This window comes from Temnothorax longispinosus, chromosome 4 (genome assembly GCF_030848805.1).
Source record: "Temnothorax longispinosus isolate EJ_2023e chromosome 4, Tlon_JGU_v1, whole genome shotgun sequence".
NCBI lineage: Eukaryota > Metazoa > Arthropoda > Insecta > Hymenoptera > Formicidae > Temnothorax > Temnothorax longispinosus.
Window position 1 is genome coordinate 12,544,925 of NC_092361.1, and position 22,258 is coordinate 12,567,182.

The 22,258-nt window shown below is 39.1% G+C and overlaps 2 protein-coding genes across 4 annotated transcripts in view; one reads left to right on the forward strand and one right to left on the reverse strand.

Moving 5' to 3' along the window:
- The window catches only part of Scrt (scratch), a 29,630-nt gene extending 8,520 nt beyond the window's left edge, over window positions 1-21,110 (forward strand). For both annotated transcript variants that reach the window (XM_071774788.1, XM_071774789.1), the window contains 2 exons: window positions 356-1,109; window positions 1,557-21,110. In XM_071774788.1, coding sequence (XP_071630889.1) covers window positions 356-1,109; window positions 1,557-2,232 — 1,430 coding nt within the window. In that variant the 3' untranslated portion in view covers window positions 2,233-21,110. The remainder of the gene's footprint in view (window positions 1-355; window positions 1,110-1,556) is intronic.
- Window positions 1-22,258, reverse strand: part of LOC139811250 (uncharacterized) — an 86,924-nt gene that overhangs the window by 42,910 nt on the left and 21,756 nt on the right. The window lies entirely within an intron of this gene.

Consider the following 22,258-nt stretch of genomic DNA (forward strand, 5'->3'; position numbering starts at 1 on the left):
AAAGTCAAATTCACATATATCTTATCAATAAATTGTAAGAAAAAATACGTAGTAGATAAACAAATAAACGGCAATATTCCAAACTTAGGATTACTGGATCGCTGATGCATCCCGACCTCTCATTAATTAGTAAATTTAGTAGTTTAGCGCACAAATTATACACAGAGCGTACCGAAACGCTTACTCTTCTTTTCGTAAAAGACATAAAATAAATCACCGTCATGATCAAATGCAAATAATATCCCTGATGATTTTATCGGTATTTATGAAAAAAGAAAGATAAGATGCTTTTAGTCCATAGCCTATTTATTATAAATTATGTCTATAAATTGATCCACTTTTTTCCCTCTTCCAGGCTACACGCACGAGGCATGGATCAATCACGAGGAGCCGCCCAAGTACGCGACGCTACGCTCCGCGGCGGAGCTAGCGCGTCCGATAGCACCGTCGCCGCCGCCTCCGGTCGCGCAGCAAGAGCTACCGGTTCCAGTGCTGACCGGGCCGGGTCTGCACCAAGCGTCGCCGCATCAGGCGACGGTCATCGCCACGAGCCCGTCATCATCGTCGTCCTCGTCTTCGTCATCGTCCACCGCAGCGTCGCTATGCCTGCCGCCGCGAAAGAGCCTCTCGATGTCCTTCACCAGCACCGGCACGGCGCTTTCCTTACCGCCGAAGAAGAAAGACATCTACCGTCCTTACAGTCTGCAACCGATCTCGGAGATACGCACGTCCGCCGAGGAGGACCTGTCCGCCGCGCAAGCCATTCTGGATCTTAGCGCGTCGCCTGCCGCACCCACGCATTCCGTTTTTATTCATACCCTGTCGCCACCGCCGCCGCCACCGCCACCACCACCTCCGCCCGCCGCCGCCGCTGTTGCTGCAACGCCGAACGTGCCCGCATCGCAACAGCAGCAGCAAGAACAACAGCAACAGCAACAGCTACAACCAGCGCCGACAACGGGTATACAATCCATACCGGTCTCCGTGCTCGTGCCGGTGCCTAGCTCGCAGACCAATCAGCTACGCCAACAGGAGCAAACGCCACCGCAGCCGCAGTCGCCTGCAACCGCGGAAGCCACCGGCGGAAACTGCAACATCGGCAGGGATAGGTGAGTCTCGTACCTTCAACAATTTAACTCCCTTCCCCGTTTCACCGCCTCCTCCGGAGCAGGAAAGCGGTAATTTCCGAATTGTGAAATTCTGACAGTATTTACGAACACTTTGAGAGTATTATCTTACTTATGTCTTTTCGTTGCAAACGATGGTCTATCAAGTAACATTAACATTTAACGTTACCACTAAAAAAAAAACTTTGTAGGGCGTACAGTATGAAATATAGAAATTATGCTGTAGATTTTACATCCAACGTACAATTTTTGGAGATATTATGCATTTAAGAAGATAAATAAAATGACAACAAAGCTCGTTAACAAATTTTAATGTTCCTGTATCTATATTCGAAACATCTGAGCCTACAATTGAAGCCCCCAAGCAGTCTAAAGTCCCGAAAGCCCTACCGTGTGGGAATCATCATAACTATATCCACCCTTCAACAGCAACACCACCGGCAGCAAGACTGTTGCCTACACATACGAGGCCTTCTTCGTGTCCGATGGTCGATCGAAACGACGCGGTGGAGGCGCGGGCGGCGGCGGCGGTGGCGGCGGCGGCGGCAACGGTGCTGCTATACCTGACAAAGAGGCAGCCCAGCCGGACAGGCCCAAGTTCACGTGCACCGAGTGCGGCAAGCAGTACGCCACGTCGTCGAATCTGTCGCGGCACAAGCAGACGCACCGCAGCCTCGACTCCCAATCGGCCAAGAAGTGCATCCACTGCGGCAAGGCGTACGTCAGCATGCCCGCCCTGGCGATGCACGTGCTCACGCACAAGCTCGCCCACAGCTGCGGCGTCTGCGGCAAGATGTTCTCACGACCTTGGCTGCTGCAGGGTCACCTGCGCAGCCACACCGGCGAGAAGCCGTACGGATGCGCCCACTGCGGCAAGGCGTTCGCCGATCGCTCGAATCTACGGGCGCACATGCAGACGCACTCGGCCGACAAGAATTACGAGTGCTCGAGATGCCACAAGACCTTCGCCCTCAAGTCCTATCTGAACAAACACCTGGAGTCGGCGTGCCTGCGCGACGAGGAGATGCAGCAGCAACAGCAGCAGCCGCAGCATGCCAATAACAACGCCACGCAGCAGCAACAGAACACCAATCGAGGCTTGTAGCAGCGCTTCGAGAACGAGAACAACGACGCCACGAGGAGCGAGGATTCGAGAGAGAGCTAGCGGTGCCCCATAATCGCTGCTTGATCGCGAAGAAGCGCGAGGGTACGAAAAACGGAGGAGAGGATATAAGGTTTGCCGTAGATTTTAAGTAGAAAAGTGCCAGTAGAGACAGAAAAGAGAGTTAGAGAGGGAGAAAGCGCGAGAACGAGCGAAAGAGAGAAAGAAAGAGAAAGAGAGAAAGTGAGAGTGAAAAGAAGAGAGAGAGAGAGAGAGAGAGAGAGAGAGAGAGAGAGAAAGATATGAGTAGAAAATTAGATGGAAAGAAAGGGAGCAAGAGAGAGGGAGAGCATGAGTTTATTAAAAATGTCTAACATTAATAAAAACGTCCAGTAATATTAAGTTATAAAAAAAGAACACGTCGAACGATGACGTCCACACTGCAGAGTCTAGTCACTCTAGTCGATTATATACCTATTACATTGTATGATATTATATTATTATATTATATTATTATATACATATAGTATATATATATTTACTAGCGCGTACGATTCTAGTCCGCGAAGCTCGTTACGAAGACATTATTTATTAATACTTAGCTGCCTAAATTAAAACGGGGAGTAAAGCAAGAGATCTAGAGATTCGCCAGATCGACGATGGATCCCATAATCGCGGTTCACGAGCCGCGCTCGTCGAATCTCGATCACGGCGCGGCCTCGATCTTTCTCATTTTCGCGCTGCGCGATCGATGATCGAGGCCGATGATCACCGTAACACCGAAACACGCAGGTGTGATTGACGACCCCCCTCCCCCACGATTCGGGATTTTAATTTTTATTATTCGAGAGATTGCAAACGGAGAACCAACTGTTAATTAAATATGTATTTTTAGAGAATAGCAGAAACTAATCGGAATCGATTAAAGATTACCTATCTTATTTATTACAGTTTGTCAATATTTTAACCGACGACTTTAAGCAATTTCATTACTTGGGACGAGTCAAGTATTACCAAGTATTAGCTACTTAATTTCAATAATTGCGCTATGATCGATACAATATTAATACGGTTGTTCGCACTTAAAATTATCAATAGTAAAAAGGTGTTAACGGTTGTTCGCGGTGGACGTTCTTGTTTAATATTTTATTTGAGCCATTGGGATAGAGAAACGATGAAAGCTATAGCTAATCGATAGAGTGCGGTAACCAACGACTGCACATAGTCGAAGTATGCCACGCGCCGCGTTATCTTCGATATATATATATATATATATAAGCGAACGAGTATTCTTACTACAGATTCCGATGATGCGCGCTGGACGTTTTCATGGAACTCTTTATCCTTCCTCATATTTCATGTCGAGCCAAATCGTTAACGCACACCTGCGTATTTCGCACGATTATGCGATTTACGCGCCACGTGTAACCAGTAACACGCGCATATTTTCAGCGACTATATCGCGATATCGAATCGGCGCGAAATGGCGAAAAAATGTCGCGCGAAGTGTAGTCGCGGGGGATAGTCGCTTGCGCGAATCGACCGGTTGCGATCGCAAGCGCGCGAGCACGCGTACGAAATCGCAATAAACGGAAGTACACGTTATACACCACGTACTTAGAGCAAAATTTGAGTAATAGAATGCGTAACATTGTTATACACATATTTTATAGAAGCAATATAAGGGAAAAAAAATATGACGACACGTACGGTCAAAGCAATGTTTCGACACAACGAATTATATAATTATATACATGTAGAGGCGAACACATCGAAGTTTAACAAAGTCTCGAGCAAGAACCGACGATATATGCTTAGGATGGAGAACGATCGCCCAATCCACACCCCCTGGTCTATTTCTTGTGTTAAAATTCCCGTAGAGGAATCTCGAATGTCAAAACAGTATGGATTTTTTTGTTGTAATACATAGTTTGTGCTTTTGCAATTTTAAAATTACCACTTTTAAACCACTCGATGATACTTTTAAAAATTATATTTTATTATAATATTATGTTGTATCAAATTCATGGCTCTCTATATTGTTTGTAGTAATAATATGGATTGCTGTTATTGATATCAATTGATATTATACAGGCAAAACTAATAAATTCTACGCAGTGCATTCTACTAATTGCATAGCTCGTGCCGCATTGAGTATTTAATCACGTTTACGAAAAAAATCGCTAATCGCATTTGCGTGATGAATATTAGACGCTGATCTACATATTGAATTATATTAGTAGAATAAATTTGTTGTATTCATTCATAATTTAATCAGCATATTACGTTATGTCATAGTTATGGAACCGTATAAAAGATGATTATTAATTTCTTCATAACAATTAATTGATATTTCTATATTTCAAAATGAGGTAAAATCGATAGAATGTATCGTTGTGCATTTAATCACGAATTTAAAATAATTTTACACATTTTTTTATCCAATGAGAGAGAATAAAATCGCAATAAACGCGATCGGAGGGGTGTGGACAACACGCTTCACGTCGCCCAGTGGAAAAAAAATAATAATTGAACTAATAATAATCATTACGGCCGATGAGCGGGCGGGCGATCTGCCCGATCATTTTTTTTCTTTTGCAACGATCATATTATCAAAAAGCGAGATAACGTATTTCGCGCATGTACTTACCGTAGAAAGAACTCGCCGCCAAAAGTTGCAGGGAGAATAGAACGAACAATATTTTTCGCGTAGCTCGTTCCGAAATGGGACCGAGTCTTATATAGGATCGGCCGGCAATGCTTTAACGCGCAGTGGAGCTTCGTTCGACTTTTTTTTAAATTCCATCGCGCAGCACTAGCCGCTAATAAATACGCCACGCTGCTATTAATGCATATATAGGCATATAAATATACGGCTATAGAGCAATAAACGATTAAGCAATACTAATTTATTCGCGTAGCATACAACGAAAATCCGCAATATTGCGCACCGCTCCCTCGACTTACGTAAGTCTCACAATTTTCTTTGGCTGTTTCTCGTTCGTACGCGTCCTGCGTTTGTCGTCGTTTATTGTATCATTTGTTTGTGCCGTATTCTTCGTTTTACGCTTATTTCTTTATATAGAGATATTGTTACTTTCTCGATTTCATAGTCATGGTATCATAATTATAATTATTTGTATTTATTATTGACAGATTGTCAAGATATTGAAATGCATGCAAAAAACAATATATTGCATTGTACATATTTATATATCGGTGTGTGTGTGATACATGAGTTATCAATTTTAAACTATTTTTATGCATTAATGCAGATTTTCATCATTGGACCTATTTTGCCCTTATATTTCTCATGTATCACATATTAATTTCTTGACAACCTCGTCGTATATTATTGACATTATTATTGTATTTATTAGATTATTTATTATTAGCATTAGTATTTATTATTATTATTACTATTATTATGCTAGTACAACGATTTGATACAACGATTGATGATACTCATGCGTTTCAAGTATAAAAACTAAAACATGTGCAATTTCCATTCTTATTTGTAAAAAATGAAAATGCCGCCGCTCCGTGCGACAAGCTACTTTATTTTAAGATAATTCCGCGGGTATAATTACTAGTCGATACACTTAAACTTCCGGATCGTGGTAATATATATGCATAATATAACATTTATATACTATACGTACACGTAAACAGAACGTCCTCATTGGAAGTAGGGATAAATCCTAAAGCAATTCCCGACACTTTATTTTAAAAAAACAACTATCCTGTAACAGTGTTAAAGAGTTGCCATTTTATTCTATCTTATTTCGACAGAAATTGTTCACCATGTCCATCTGTTTTTAATAAATTTAATTACTTTTTCTAACGATCAGCTATTATTAGGAACGACAAAGAAAGAACTTACAATTGTCATCAATATTTTATCAATATTTTGCACAAGAATTCTTCTACTTTTGCAAATTATTAATTATTTATTATTAACCCAAATCTATGTATCGATTTATATCTCAAGCAATACTTAATACATAACAACATATATAATTGGCGATCACAAATTCGAACAATTGGAAAAAATTAATTGCGTATGTCTTATTTTCTCACAGAGGAACTTGTTGCTTTCGATTTTACCGCCGGTCGTGGGACATCTTGTATATAGTCGCAACTTATAGTTTCAACCGTGTATAGAGAGAATGCTCGTCGGACTTAAATGCCATTATGAAAAAAACAAACCGGAGCTTTAAAAGGGAGCTACACGATCGAAAGGGAGCATATCCAGTTGTTTTCTCACGATTTGTAGACGCGCAGTAGAAATTGAACAGCTGTAAAGCGCCGATTAGAAAAAAACGGTCGGCGGCTATAGTCATAATTAAGCGGATGGCGAGGGTTCGTTGTGGGAATTGCGTCGGTTCGTTAAACGGTCACCTAGTCAATTTCTTTCTTACTTTTTAATCCTTATTGTTACGCGACGAAGAAAAGAGTCATACCCGCTGCGGAAAATTCGTTCCCGGTAATTTATTTTTTTAACTCGTTTAAGCATAGTGATTAACGACTATAGAACGAAATCTTGTAGAGAGACAATTAAAGGATTTATTAAAATTACAAATATACCTTCCCTTCTCGCCCTTTTCAAGTAGTAGGACAATGCGATGTAACGAGCGCTGCATAATTTAAAGTTAATTATAAGGAGAAGGGACGCAAAAAGTTTTCCTGTGATCAATCTCAGTAATGATCTCCGCTAAAGATAACGATTTCATAAAATTACTCAATTCTACGCGATGATACGTGATCATCAGCTTGGTTATTATTTAAATCTATATGCGATTCTTGCTGCAAAAGTCACATCCTTACTTAATTGGAACGCCGATCTTTCTACCGCCATTAACGTCTTTAACGTTCGTAGGACTTAACGTTTTAAAAACAATCACCATACTTCTCTCGTACTTCCCTCGCTTTTCTTTCGCGGATATGTCATTGCCTTAAATGCCAACAGAGCGGCTACTCCTATAGCGAATTTCTCGAGCCTCGCCAACACTTGGAGTCGAGGCCGAACCGTCTCGATTCAAGCTCAACCCTGTTATGTCGTGGAATCGATGTTACTTAGAGGTGCTCAAAGAAGTGTGTACAAAAACATAAGAGAAACAGAATATAGATAAACGACATTAAATTTGATGGTATATTTATTGATAACGAGAGACGAATGCGGCGAATATACTTACGATTTAGCGGGTAGGAGCTCTATCGGGCGTAGAAGTAGAAAATAAATGCGTTTCATAGCCGATGCTCTTGTGTAAATAATCCCTATCTTACTCTTACGCTCTTTAATCGCGGGCTTGTAGTGACATAGTAAGCTTCTATATTGCTATATTGTACTATATCGATTGTATATGCAATTGGTCGAGGGAAGGGCTCTTTTCGTAAAAGTTCGCACTATTGCCACTATTGATACGCGCGAATGTGTAATTATCTTTTATTTTCAAATTTTCATTTGTATATAACAAACGTGACTTTAGTTTAATCGGTTTTGCGCTAAGATTTTGTCATTTTCATCATTAAAACCATGTTATATAAGAGCTTTCACCCATTTGGATCAAATTAATTTATAAAATCAATTTATTTTATTTATACTTTAAGTTTATCATTCGTATTCAACGATTAGGAAAATGATTCATCAACGGCGGTCGCGCGCGAGAGCTCAAAAAGTTTTTGTCGCCATTGTGGTCGGTGATACAAGTAGATATAACGCAAGCAACGTCACATAACATGAGGCCATTTAAAGATACATTTTTAATACTATATTACGCATTAACGAATATTTAATAAAACGTAAGCAGCCCAAGCTCTATAAGCAATCCCTAATCACCTGATGTCGCTTATAATAATTCAGGGCGTCGTTATAACGCGTAACAGCGCGATAAGAAATAAAAAACGAGGAACCCTTCCCCGTCCAATCAAAAACTTATAAATCCTCCTCTTTCGTACTTTCCGCTTCGATCTGAAAAACTTTGGCTCCTAAAGAAAGCCTTCTCATGGCGTGCTCGAGAAGTCGAGGTCGGAATCAACGTCGGAAACGTACTTCTCTTCATGGCGCAGTATAAACAACTTCTGCTAATAAAACTACAGAACGTGTGCGCAATATTTTCGTGCGACCGACGTGGTCGGACGAAGATTCTTTTACGCACGCACACCCTTGCTACACGCGAACGTACACACGTAATGGCACAACACACACACACATCCACACACGTACACACACACACACATGCGGCAGTCCTCTCTTGACTATTAGTCCTTCTACTCTTCCATCTCGAGTGTCCTTGCACCTCCCAGTGGTTTTAAGGTCAGACGGCCGGGAAATTCCGGTCGAGTCGTCGTACGCCCTAATTGGCAAGCTCGCCGCCGTGAAAATGGCCACGCTTTCCCGTACTATACGCTTCTTTCGCGTCTCACACAGTCGCGCTTTCGTTTTCCACGAGGATTTTTCTCTCCCACGCTCCCGGCTTTGCCCCTCGCGATTTATCGAATTCGACTCTCCGTTTTAATTACGTCGCGCTTTCCGCGACCCCGGGCGAAATATGCTGCGCTGCCAAATATATATATTTTTTATCAAACTGATATCTCAAACCACCGTTTAATTTCGCCGTAATATGAATTAAAGCAAGTCCCTCCCCCCTCCTCTCCAACGGAGGACCGCCTATAAAACCCAACATTGTTTTAATCCACATCGGGGTGAATTCGCGCCCGTGTCATTTTGTTTTAATCTACGTTTGATTTAACTTTAATTTAGCCCGCGCACAGGTCGACCGTCATTTTGCTCCAATTTACCTTTGATTTAATTGCAATATCCGGCCGCGCCTGACCATCGTTTTATTTCAATTTATCTTTGATTTAATTGTGATTTCCGTCCACGCCGTTATTTTGTTTTAACTCCCGAGGCCGCGTATTTATTTGAACCGCGCATTTCCGAACCGCCCACGCCGTGGAATCCTCATTTATATCGTCCCCCGTAATTCGCGCGTTTCCACTGATTGTGAGATGTAAAAATCAAATTTATCCAATAGAATTTCCAATCGAAAGTTGATAGAATTATGCTTAATAACGATATATTGGATGGCACGCGTGGGCAAATCGGGGCCGACTATAATGTTCCCCAGGAAAGAATGGAGCGCGATAATAATCAGTCTCTGAGTAACGTCAGACTGTCGAAAGAGGTGGCTGACGTGCGTGAGTTTTTTAAATAAAAAAATATCCGATTTTTGCGCGCGCGCGCGTCGTTTCAATCTCCCCGCGGACGTTGCAATTTTATCGCCATTGATCAACGTGCCGATACGCGTCTGCGTGTAATCTGCGCTAATTAGGCGTAATTTTCAGAAAACACGCGACACGCGGATGTACACGGAAATAGGGGTGTGCCCGGAAATCGCGCGATACACGCTAAACGGCGAGCAATCCGCTTGTCGGTGGCGGATTCGAATCGCGTGCTCGTAAATCGGTACTTTCGCAAAACCCACGTGTGTGTGGCACGCGGTGCGAACGGAAAAGAACTTGACGAGGGTCCGATCGAAGATAGAATGAAAATCGACGATTTTTTTTATCGCGCGACGCGTATCTCGATTATTTATCCGAAATGAACAATTTTGGCGAAGGCGCGAAAATTTTCAAGGCGGCGAAAACACACTCAGACAGCACGCATGTCCAAAGTCGAAACATAAAACATCATAAAGATGTCTTTAAGACGTCCTATGTCCCGATTTTGGACACGGTGCTGTCTGGGCAGCTTTTCGCATTCGATCGACACTCTCGGATCTATCTCACGATGCAACGAAATGATTCTTCTCTCAGATAAGGTATCCTGTGTTAGACATACAGACCAGATAAACGCGCGACATACTTTTGTAATCCTTCCAACGAGGGCCTTGACAATTTTTTAATCGTTTGTTAGCTGCCTTAGGCATAAGCGAGAGGAAGAGTATAAAAAAGACACAATTAAGAAAGGAAGCGGAACGTCAAGCGGAATTTCAAGGAGTGATAACGTAAGAGATAACGGTCTTCGGATCCGAAATTACATGCTACTCTCTTTACTCTCAATCGCGATTAAGCGTGACCAGTTTTTACGGTTATCGTAGATCGGTCGAAAGTCCAAACGAGGCTAATTGGGCAGCCGTAGGCTATCCAAGCTTGCTAAAACGAGAAAACAAAATCGTTAATTACGGAACGTTTCGTACCGGCGTTAACTATGATTAAGTGAATATTCCATTTCACTATTTATATCATAGTGTATCGTAATCTACGATCTAAAAGAGAAGATAACGTTTACCGGAGATTAATGATGGGAAACGACTTTTAAAGTACGGAACACCGAGCGTACGTCAAATTTTGTCGAAAATGATAATCGTACCAAGCGGTGGATCGACATGTTCCTCGAATGAGGAATCAAATATTTCATACGAACGCAGAAGCACAAATATTCTAGTTACGGTGACCAAATTACAACTAAAGTAAGCAGATTTGACCTAGATATTGTCGGATTCATAGCGTATATTTCAAAATCTCTCTCCGTTTACTTCAAATACGGTACACGAAGTGCTAGGCAAACGCGCGTTATGAAGTGATTATATCTTAGATCGTTAATTATGTTCTGTACTGTAACCAAAACGTTGTAGGATAACGGCGTTAATCACTTGACGGGGTTGTCTGCAGAAATTGCCGCTAAGCTAGTTGGAATATGTCATATTGGGGCTCTAATGCACGTTACGTAATTTACATTGCAATATCACTATCATCTATCAGTGTCGTTATAACATGATTATCATTTACGATGACATTTCGCAGGATTGCATGCAGTCGGATAGATACTCTGACAATATTGAAAGGGATGAATGGATCTGACTTTGGTGTAGGGAGAAAACGTTGTTAACGTTTGAGGTCCAATTTAATTCATAACGTAACAGGGATGCTTACTAATACCATGGTATTTTAACAATTTATTATTCATGTAATATTATTAAAATTAATATTACAATGCTGCAGTATTATCACCCAACACTTGACGTGAATCTCACATATATTTGGTACCAACACTACCAACGTAACGACAATTCAATGCAATGTATACCAATAATGTTCAACGATAAAATGATACTATCGGAGTAAGCATCCCCGGGGCAAGTGTGACGTTGAGAGAGAATTCGCGTTGTATATCCAGTATATATTCAGAAGATCCCGGATACCCTAGACTCCTTTTCCGTCGATAATAAAATGCGCTTGACAGGACGACACTTAGAGATCCATGTGTTCAGAATCTAATTCTAGCGTTAAGTACATGCCAAGTATAGCCAACCGGGTTTTCCTAACAAGTCAAAAAACTGGCAGAAGTAACGAGTCGTTTTTATTAATTCTTAGGGATCTTAAAATCCTAGAAAATGGAGAAGCTTTAATTTACGATTTCTATTCGTCAAGCTATTGAAAGTGCGCGTGGGCTCAAAAATCGTGATGATGAATATCCTGTGAATATCCTGTGTGTGACTGTGTGTGTGTATGTGTGAGTGAATTAAATTATTACTTTCTCGAGTCAGATCCGGAAGCTCAAGAGTTGATGAGAAATGAGAAACCGACTTACATACTTTATTATTTAGCGTTACCAATTAGTCTCCAACGCGCGAAGATTACGCTTTTTGTCACACCGCGAGAAGTAATTCCCGATCGAGTAATCGGGGACAACGGGTACTATCGCGTGGCTCAATAATAAATTCCGGGGTAGAAAATACGCCCGGCGAGAGAGACGTATCTCACTTATAAGTACAAGGAGAAATTACACCGGATTACAGATGTCTATCGTAGCGGCGAACCGTTACCTCATATATAGATACGACTTATTCGCCGGAACGGAATATTCGTGTCACGATTGTGCAAACTTCCTCGCGCGCGCTGATTATACGCTCGTTATGACACCGTGCTGCACTTCCGACTCGCGCGCAATTTGCGTATTGCGGACGGAGATTGTGATTTGTGAGAGCGGAGAAAGAGATCGGCGCGAGTGACGTTGATTTTCGCGCGGGGAGAAAGTGAGCGAGGAAGCATCTCGCGGAAAAATCGAAAGTCGCCAGCGCCGACGTAATTAAAATCGTCCATCCGATTGATCGTCCGATCGATCGAATACGAAAGCGTGGGACATTTGTTTCGCGCACGGATTGTAACGAGGATGTAACGAGGTTGTAACTGACGCGCGCGTTTACCGATACATTATACATAGTAAGTATTACGATACTTACGGATATACATGCGGACTCACACGTACATACACTCGAATATACAACACAATTGTAATTACGTACACACGTACATACATGTATACATATATATTAAGACGACTCGACTGTAAAAGTAATATCGTTAAATATCATTACATTAATTAGCATTGGTTTCAGTCTCGTCCCGTATTTTCTTTCCGCCACACGTAATAAATATGTATATAAATATATAAATATATAAATATTTAGGCGATACACACACAACGATGTCACGAGTACTAGGAAGTAGCGGTATAAAGAACTATTTAAACGAAATCAGCACTTAAAGCATATATTGTATAAGCAGCAAGATGAGGTAAACTATTATTAAATAATGTTATACTGGCGAGAGCTGGGTCCCCAGTCGGGCCAATATTCGATAAATATCGGCGTGAAAGTCTTGAATTCACTTTTTTATTTCTTCGATCATTTCCGACAAGTGCGATACGTGCGTTTCGATCAAGCGGCCGGTTCTATACGCTCTTCCTTTATTTTGTCGCTACGTGTGCCACGAATATCAATTCTTGTCCGTGTCGATTCCTTTCCAAGTTTCATTCATTAATCATACGTGCAATCGCTGTTACCTACGCGATGTTGCAAGTAACATGTGTATGTGAAACACGAAATTTCTCTTTTAGAATTTGTCACGTTTTAAGCTTCTTTTATTATTCCACAACAAAATATATTTATTTAAGTTTCATAGATTGTCCAATAAAAGCAATAACTGAAAGCAATAACGATTAGTTACATAAATTCATTTCTTAACTGAATTTATCCGTTTTGTTTAAATCATATTATTTGCTAAAATAACAAAAGTATATTAAAGTATCAAGAATATTTATAACAAAGCAATTGACGTTGTGCATGATTAATGCATCGACGTTAAAGATATTGTGATATTCAACGTTATAAGAAACAAAAACTATTTCAGACACCAGTGGCATTTGATAAAGAATGGATGGAATATCGTTGTTACATCGATGTTGATTGAATATCGACAAGCAAAAGTTGCACGCTATACGTTTACTTTACATATAAATCGTGTCGTTAGGATGTAGCGCTTGATAAATATGATACAGCTAATGAAGAAATCCTAAGTTAATCTAATATTATTCAATATTATTCAATTAATTCAATATTTTCTTATTTCGAATTTGATTTTTCAGATAAAAATTTTTCGGATAGAAAAAATCCAAAATCAGAAAAATGTTGTTGGAATTAAATTCAGTATTTTTAATTAAATATTTTATTTTTGTACATAAACTTTGTCGATTACACACATGAAAAAGAAACTGGGAAAGGCGCTGCACGAACATAGAAACCAATTAAATAAAGTAAATGTTTACGAGTTTCTGTCGAAACGTATACAGGATTCGCGATAAGACATACAGAAAACGGAAACATCTTTTACAGTGGATTAGAGTTCAAAAGTGCGTTCGGAAAATCCGGTAAAGCACTTTGTATCGAAAGAAAACTTTAAGTAGATAATGGACGCTTAAGCCGGCCGAAATTTCGATGTCGAAAGTCGTAAAGTATTTACGGAAGTTTTCGGAGCTTTTTGTTTTCGCTTAAAAAAAAAAGTAAAGAAAATATCTTCCCTACCGTTCCCGAACGGTTCGATCATTTTAATTACGTAACTTTATCGCGAAATGTATACTATACGTATAGTTTCCAACACAAACGCACCAATGAACACCAAATGAATTTTTATCGAGAAGAAGGGTTTTATTTATTTCGCGAGTTTGCGCGAGGTTTTACAATTAGTAAGCAATGGAAAAACCGAGTAATTCGCGTCTTAACCCAAGAGCAATAACGAAATCAATGCGGAAGAAATTAATTAGTCGAATAGTGGCGGTACTCCTCCCGCATCGGGGATATTACACGACTGTACTTGTTGATCGCGGGTGTAGAGTGCCGCGGGTCAATAATAAATAAATATTTGATAAATGTCTCGGCTGTTTTCGAATTCCTCCCGAATGAATCATGCCGATGAGAAACGCAGAACACCCTTTTGATACTTACTTCAGAACGCGCGAGCGAAATTTATGAATTTCACATCTCATATCTAGTAAAGCGATCGTTAATCGATCGCGCTCGAATCAGGGCAAAGCAATACTCAATCTAGCATAATTTTACGTGTAATGTCCAAGCAAATGTACAAATGTTTGAGCCAACCCAAACGCGAAATTTCGATGTTCCCCCGTTTCGGATTATACTTTCAATGCTCGTGATTCGCGATTAATTCGACAGCGCTGAAAAAAGGGGAGAAAAGAAATACGACGCATACAAAGATATTAGATTCTAATAGAACAATATAACAGCTTTAAAAATTTAACATTTGCAGATAAGAGAAAAATATAAATTTTTTAGAATCATACACTTTTTACGAAATCTTGTAAATCATAAATTATCCGGAATAGATGATTCGTTGGTATGTTTAATAATATTCACAACTAATAAAGTAAGCAGGTGTAAATGGCTGAAAATATGAATTTGAAAGTCCAATATAAAAATTACACGACAAAATAATTCGAGAAACGCGATGCGCTGTAGAATTGTCGTGTAATCACGAAGCACACGAATTTTTCATTGTTTTTGCGTTACGCGAAGAACGTGACGAATGCGATCGAGGGAATCGGGATCGAGAGAGGGAAAGAGAGAAAAACAAACTCGCTCAAGGGTGAAAACGAGTCAATAATGATGAAACTGAGTCAATAAAACTTTTCAAGGATGAAACTGAGTCAATAAAACCTTAATAAGTGACGTTAATCGACTATAATAGTGATATTAAGTACAAAAGAGAGAGCGAAAGCAAGAACAATTCGCGCAAACGGACTATGTAAGTGGTTTTCCGAATCCCTCTCTCGCCAGTTGGTGCTCGATCGATTCCGCGCACGTTTGACATAAGGGAAAAAAATATAGATAAATAAAAAAAGTAACGCGCGTGTTGACTCGCGCCGCACTTTCGGGATGCCTTAAAAAACGAAAGCCGAAAATCGAACTCGGTTTCGAATGTGTGTCCGCGACTTGTCGCGGGGCGTTAATGTTGTAGTTAGATGGTTAGTAAGGCCGGTTCCTTGGAAATTGTGAGATGATCACTTTTCGTACTTCATGTCGTGGAAATATGTCTTCTACATCTGTCGCCGTTTACTGTGCTGTCCACTTTGTCTGTTAACACGCTGTGTGTACACGCGTGTCTTCGTGTACACGCGTCGTCCACTGTGTCTCTGCGTGTATGTCAAAAGCCTTCACGGCTGTCGGCCGAAAAGGCGCATAATTAAAAGGAATGTCGCACGTATATTTGCCTGTCGTTAAAATTGTACGCGCGCCCGTGTGTGCGAGGTAACGCATTTACGAACGACATAATGAACGGCCTCTCAACTCAACGCTGAAATTGATCGCGGCACCGTCAAACGATAGAATAAATAAATGACGAAATCGATAGTCAGGGGTTGTGTATCTGCGCGGACACCAAAGAGAATTGCAATATATTTGTAACTGAGTTACCTCGCGATGACACGCAATCTGAATTCGCATTACAAAGTCCCATCGTCCGGTTCCACAATATCAAAGCGAATTTGAAAAGAATTAATCGCGCATTATGATTTTCAACATCAAATTTCAAAGATCTACTTATTTTCGAGGAAAAAAGTCAATTGGCACATTTTCAAAATTTAGTTTAAAACTATAAATCATTCTCGACACTCTAATTTTCATATATACATTGCCCCAACAGCAATAATATCCTGTATATCTACAGAATATACTATAAGGATGTACTTAATATATTGAGAACATCCTTATAATATCTTATACTTTATGATATCCTCTGAACATTCTCAGAATATACATTTGCTATTAGGGTGCATATATAATTTGAAATATACGTATAACGAGTTCATTCGTTATCATCATCCTCGCTAGGCGGTACAGCAATAAATTCAATGAAATATTCGTCAAAGAATGAAAAAAGAATGTATTTTGAATGTGTGGAGCCGGGCAGGAAACTCCTATCTATTGCAATATAATTATATCGACACGAGCCACTTCTTCCCCCTTTCATCTTCTCAACGCTCTTTTCTCTTACTATTGGAAGCTCGCAGAGTCCATGTTAATCCAATTAAACGTGATCTTAAATCGTTGTTAAGTGATAAGGAACGGGAAGGAGATTACAACGATTAAAGCAAAGCAACAAATTCTACAGAATGAGTTTGTTCCCTGGTATGGAGGGAACGGGAGAGTGAGAGGGAGAGAAAGGAAGATAGTGAGAATATGAGAGCGAAACAGAGAGAAAGAGAGAGAGAGAGAGAGAAAGAAAGGAAAAGTGATAGAGAAAAAGAAGAAGAAACAGAGAAAAAGTGCCTATACGCCAGTAAATTATGTATTTAGCGTGTTTAACGCGTTTCATGCGAGTACGGTCAGTGTCAATTACAGGTTTGAAGGAACTGTGAAGACGACGTTGAGACGAAAGCAATAACACGGCTCCCTAATAAAACGGCAAATCATCTCGGCTATACAGTAACGCGATTCTGAATTATTATTATTCTTGTTATTGACGGCGAAAAAAACCAATAGTTGCTTGTCGAACGGCATGAAAACAAATTTACGAAGTAACGAGGATGATTTCCGCGCTTATTGTTGCCACGATTCAATGAAAGTGATCCATCCGATAAATCTATCGTTCCCTCATCTTTGAAGTTGAATTGATTTTAACACATAAATTTATTTATCGAAACTCATCAGATGTATGACAACAGAAAAATACAACCCACGTAAAAACGCTTATTAGCATAGATTTCTGACATTCTATTTGCATATTCATACAATTACGTAATGAGATTTTACGTAACTTATCATAAAATCGTGAAATAAATTTCTAAATCGAAAATGTCACCACATCTCAGTTCGCTTTCTCACATCTGTGCGTTTCACCGCCCAATTACGAAAAAAACAAATTAAGAGATTCAATCCGCTAAAAAGAAGGAAGCAAGTGGAGGGAACCAACATACGCTTTCGACGAAATCGTCCTCGTTGAATCGATAGCGAATAAAAAACGGCCGCGACACTTTCAGGATATATGTGATATCAGGTGAACCTTTACCTTACCTATAACGCATATAGATATTAATATTGTACGTATTGTGATAGTTATCCGTAAAAAAGAAGAACCCAGCAAAAAAAGATTCGCCAATTCCGAACGATCCTACATCCCTTTCCGCCCACATCCCCCATTCCGAGTACGACTGATATTTACAGGATATTGTTCCAATTGGATGCTCCCAAAGAAGCCGGGGTATTCAAAAGCAATAACTTGGTAGACGGTCGTGCGTCCTTGATGAGGCGCGCGCGTCCGATATAATATTTAAATACTAATTAAAGAAAACGAGAGAAAGAATGAGAGAAAGGGAATGCGAGAGAACGAGAGTGCGAGACGACGGAGAGAATGGGATTGAGAATTAGATCGACAAATCCGCAATAGTTTAAGCCTACGGATGATGTAGCCGACCGCCGATTATTTACGTATATACGCGCGTTTAAAACGGAGTTAACGGCACGTGTAAGACAGAGAAAAGAAAAGCAAAAAATAATCTAATGACGAAATACTATATCGCGTATAAGAAGCAGAATGATTAAACGCTTGTAAATAATGAGAAGAGTATAGCGAGCATGATTTGTAGGAAATTAAAGAGTACTCTATAATACTAGAATTAAAAAATAGCGTCTAATCGCGAGCGAACATAGGATCCTTTGATTTCGCGAGAAATGATGGGAAAACGAGATGCATATAATGCACAATTTCACCGTAAAAGCGTGTGCGAAACAGGTGGAGAAATAAGAGGAAGAAATCACATGGAAGAGGGAAAAGAAAGGAGAGAAAATGTGCGTAAATGTGAATGAACGAATGCGTATGCCGTGTGTATGTGTGCACGCACAGGTATTTTATAGCTTTTACTTAAGAGTGCAGTACACACGCAAAACATAAAGTTAACTATATTTATAGAAATATGTTGACGCAGTTATTACCGACGAAATTATATCGAATTAAGTAATAGGCCAGCGTGATTAAGTGAATCACGGTTAATCGCGCACGTATGCACGTGTGAGCGAAAAAGAGAGAAAGAGAGAGAGTGCGTACTTTATCCGCTATAGTGCGTTTGGACAGCAAGTCGTAAATTAAGAATTACAAGACCATTATGGTTATCATTATATACAGCAATGATAACGATGAACAATATTATTATTATTATCATTATTATTATTATTATTACCACAACACTAATCTCACTATTAATATGATTACTTATTAATTAGTAATGAGGAAGAACTACCAATAAAAATATACCTTGCATGATTAGTAGGGCTATACTGCCGCCGAAGCAATACAAAGAGCAATATAGAGTTAAAGACGAGCGTAATTAACGGCGTAAAGGTACTAAAGGTAAATTATATTATACCGATAATAAAAAAAAATTCGTAGATAACACACATCGTCTCTATACACTTTACACGCATGTGGACACGCCCGCGTGAGCACACTTTTACACACACAAGTATACACGCTTTACGACACATACACAAACACACACACATATATTACACACAAACACGTATAATGTACACGTATACAGACAGACATTATGTATGGCCCTTAACTTATTCTGACCGTAGTGCTAATTGTACTTAGCATTTACGTAGATGACACTAATTGCCTAGATCGACCAGCCTGGCTGGCTAATAAATTATTTGCCGATCGAGACTACTTTCGACGGGAATAACGTTGGCGCGTTTAGCACGTAGAGAGCGACGATAATAAACATTCCAGACGATTGTATTTCGCCTCCGAGGTAGTGATATAGTTATTGTAGACCGCTAATGTATTTCACTCGGTGCCTGTGACAGCTGGGATTGCGCTATCTATGCTTATCACGAATCTCGAGGTTCTTTTTAATTTGAAACCGGAGCAGTTGAGGGGAGAAAGAAAATCGACATTTCAAGCACACTTGTAGGACACTTCTGCATTCACATTTACAACGGCCATTCGATACTAACTACTCGAATTATTCGTTCAATCACACGAATCCTCTCTTGAGCAAAGAAAGAAAAACATGGCTTTAAGTAAACACTCGTTTTAACTCGTCTTAACGGACGGTCTCTCGTCACAATTTCAGGATTAAATTAAATCTCTATCTTTATTATTTATTGATAAAAATGCGGAAATTAATTGAATATATTGCGATTAAAAATTTGACAGAGATATCTAAGACGCAGACGAGAGAATAAATAAAAGAGTAAAATATAATCCTATAGCTTGTAGTTTCCGGTAACCTCGAGTACGCAAAGGCGTCAACTTCGATTCCTCGTTCAGCCGTAATTTAATTACGGCTGAATGAATGACAGCAAATCGATAATATCCAATGAAAGTTATTCTCCCGCTGATACTTCGATAATGGAAGCCTCGAAATTATTTAATTTCTTTAAAGAGACACACTACTTTACATCGCACCGAATCCGCGCAAATTTTTAATCGCATATCCTCAAATTAGCAAAAGTCCTTCGATCGTTCATCGAGAGAGTGTGAATCGAGATAAATGTGGAAATATGAATTACTCGTGCCATCGAAATTCCATGTAAGCTTCATTGAGTCGGAAATTTCGTTAATGTGAAAGAGACACGATTGAAACGTGATATCTATAATATTCGTTGAAGCAACATTTTTGTCCGATGCTCAAAAAATGTCATTTGTATCTCGCAGTTAGCGTTAAACTCGTTTGATTTCGTCTCTCATTTATTTTGAGAAAAATTTATGTGTGAGAAAAACGCGTGTGTTACATCGTAAAACAATCAACGTTTAACGCTAAACGCGGGATACGGATCGCGGACAGTTAATAGTTATGAGTGATTCGTTACGCGTGTTATAAAGTCGCTCGAGAAATATATATTATATATATATATATATATATATCGAGGATCTTCGTGTCGAACGACCAAGCTGTTCATGGGTACCAGCTGGAACACGTAGTATTAGCATGGTGTGAGAATGATAGTGACGCTAGATGAATTAGCTTTAAGCTTCTTTCTCGCTAAGAGAGAACCTATTATTGTAACGAATATTTACATACATTTGTATTATTTGTAAACTAGCGCTAATACAAAACTCCAATTGTGCATCGACACGCGAAACAAGATCCTTAAAAAGTCCATCCTCCCCTCCTCTGCCCTCCTCATCCATCTTCCCCTATCTTTGTAAACCTGCCTCCTAACCGTATTCTGGCTCGTGCTCCAGCGGGCCGCTCTTTTTTGTAAAACTAGTTTTTGATTTCTTTGTTCTGAAATCTGTAATCTTGCTCTATAACGTTTCGTCTATATATCTCTCTGTATATCGGGCCTTTTCTCCAATTGAAAGAAAATGAATAAATAAAAAAAAGAGGAAGAGAGACGAAAACAAGAACCTTACCTATCCCGACATGCTTCTCATAGTGTTGGATGGTAACGTTACAAGACAAAAGGGAAAAATAAACGTTAATTGAGCATTGTTATCTATGTAATACAACATAGGATGTTTTGTATTATATTTTCATAATAAATAGAAACGTAGAAAAAGACGTATTAACCACACTCGTGTCATTTTATCACTCGCTCGATACCTTTCGCCCCCTATCGCCCTCATCCCAATAATTAAGTCTCTTTGATAGAAATAATTATTGAATAATTAAATATCTGATTCTTGCGTTTTTTTTTTAAATCAATCCGAAAAATTTGAAAATAAGATTAATTTATATTAAAACATTTATTTAAAAATTGATTATTAATAAATTGGAACCAATTTTTGTTTTAATTAAGTTACATCTAAACCTGATTAACTGTAAGTGAATTTAATTTACAATTCAATAACTTAAGTTACGTTACAAAGATAAATTTTTTAGTTTAATTGTTTACAGAAATACAGAAATATATATATCTATATATATATATATGTATATTTTTTATATATCTATATATGTATATGCTCTAAAAGAAGAAAATGCTCTAATTATCTCTGAAGTAATAGCTAAAAATAAAATAAGTAGATTAGATTTAAAATATTGTTCTAACATTTTAAAGATGTTTGTAGATCTGAAAAAAAAACGATTAAATGTTTAAAATTTGCTCAAAATGCAGATCTTCCATGTTTTTATACAAATATTTGTCCTACAGATTTTTTTTTTGTATAAGTTGCATCATTATTCACATAATATCTACTTTCACGTTAATCTATTTAAAACTGTTGATTCAAGAAATGTTATTTAAAAAATATTCTCTTATTAAATAAACTGCATTACAAATAGCAATATTTAAATATTATACATAGTTATTTTATTATAATTGAAAACGAAATATAAGCTGTCAGAAAGCGGAGGGTCTCTCGATCGTGAAAAGTGACGGGAGACGTAGGTGGGTCAGATAAGCCCGTTCCAGAAGGTTGCGATCGATTTTGTGGACACATTCCGAGTTGATGGCGAAAACTAACAATAACCAACGCGGAAGAAAACAGATTATATTTTCAATTTCGATGAGAAACCAAACAACATTTCTTATAATGGAAAGTTTGCAACTGCAGAAGAATTAGGATATAGAAAATCTCATAAAATTTTAATATATTTCTTCAATAAATTGAATGCAGCTAATCAAAAGAAATGGTTTTAAAAAGAAGACAATTTAATTAATTTTTAAGATCCTTAAACCGGTTTAATTTTGTCACACATGATATCGAAAGTATTCCATCT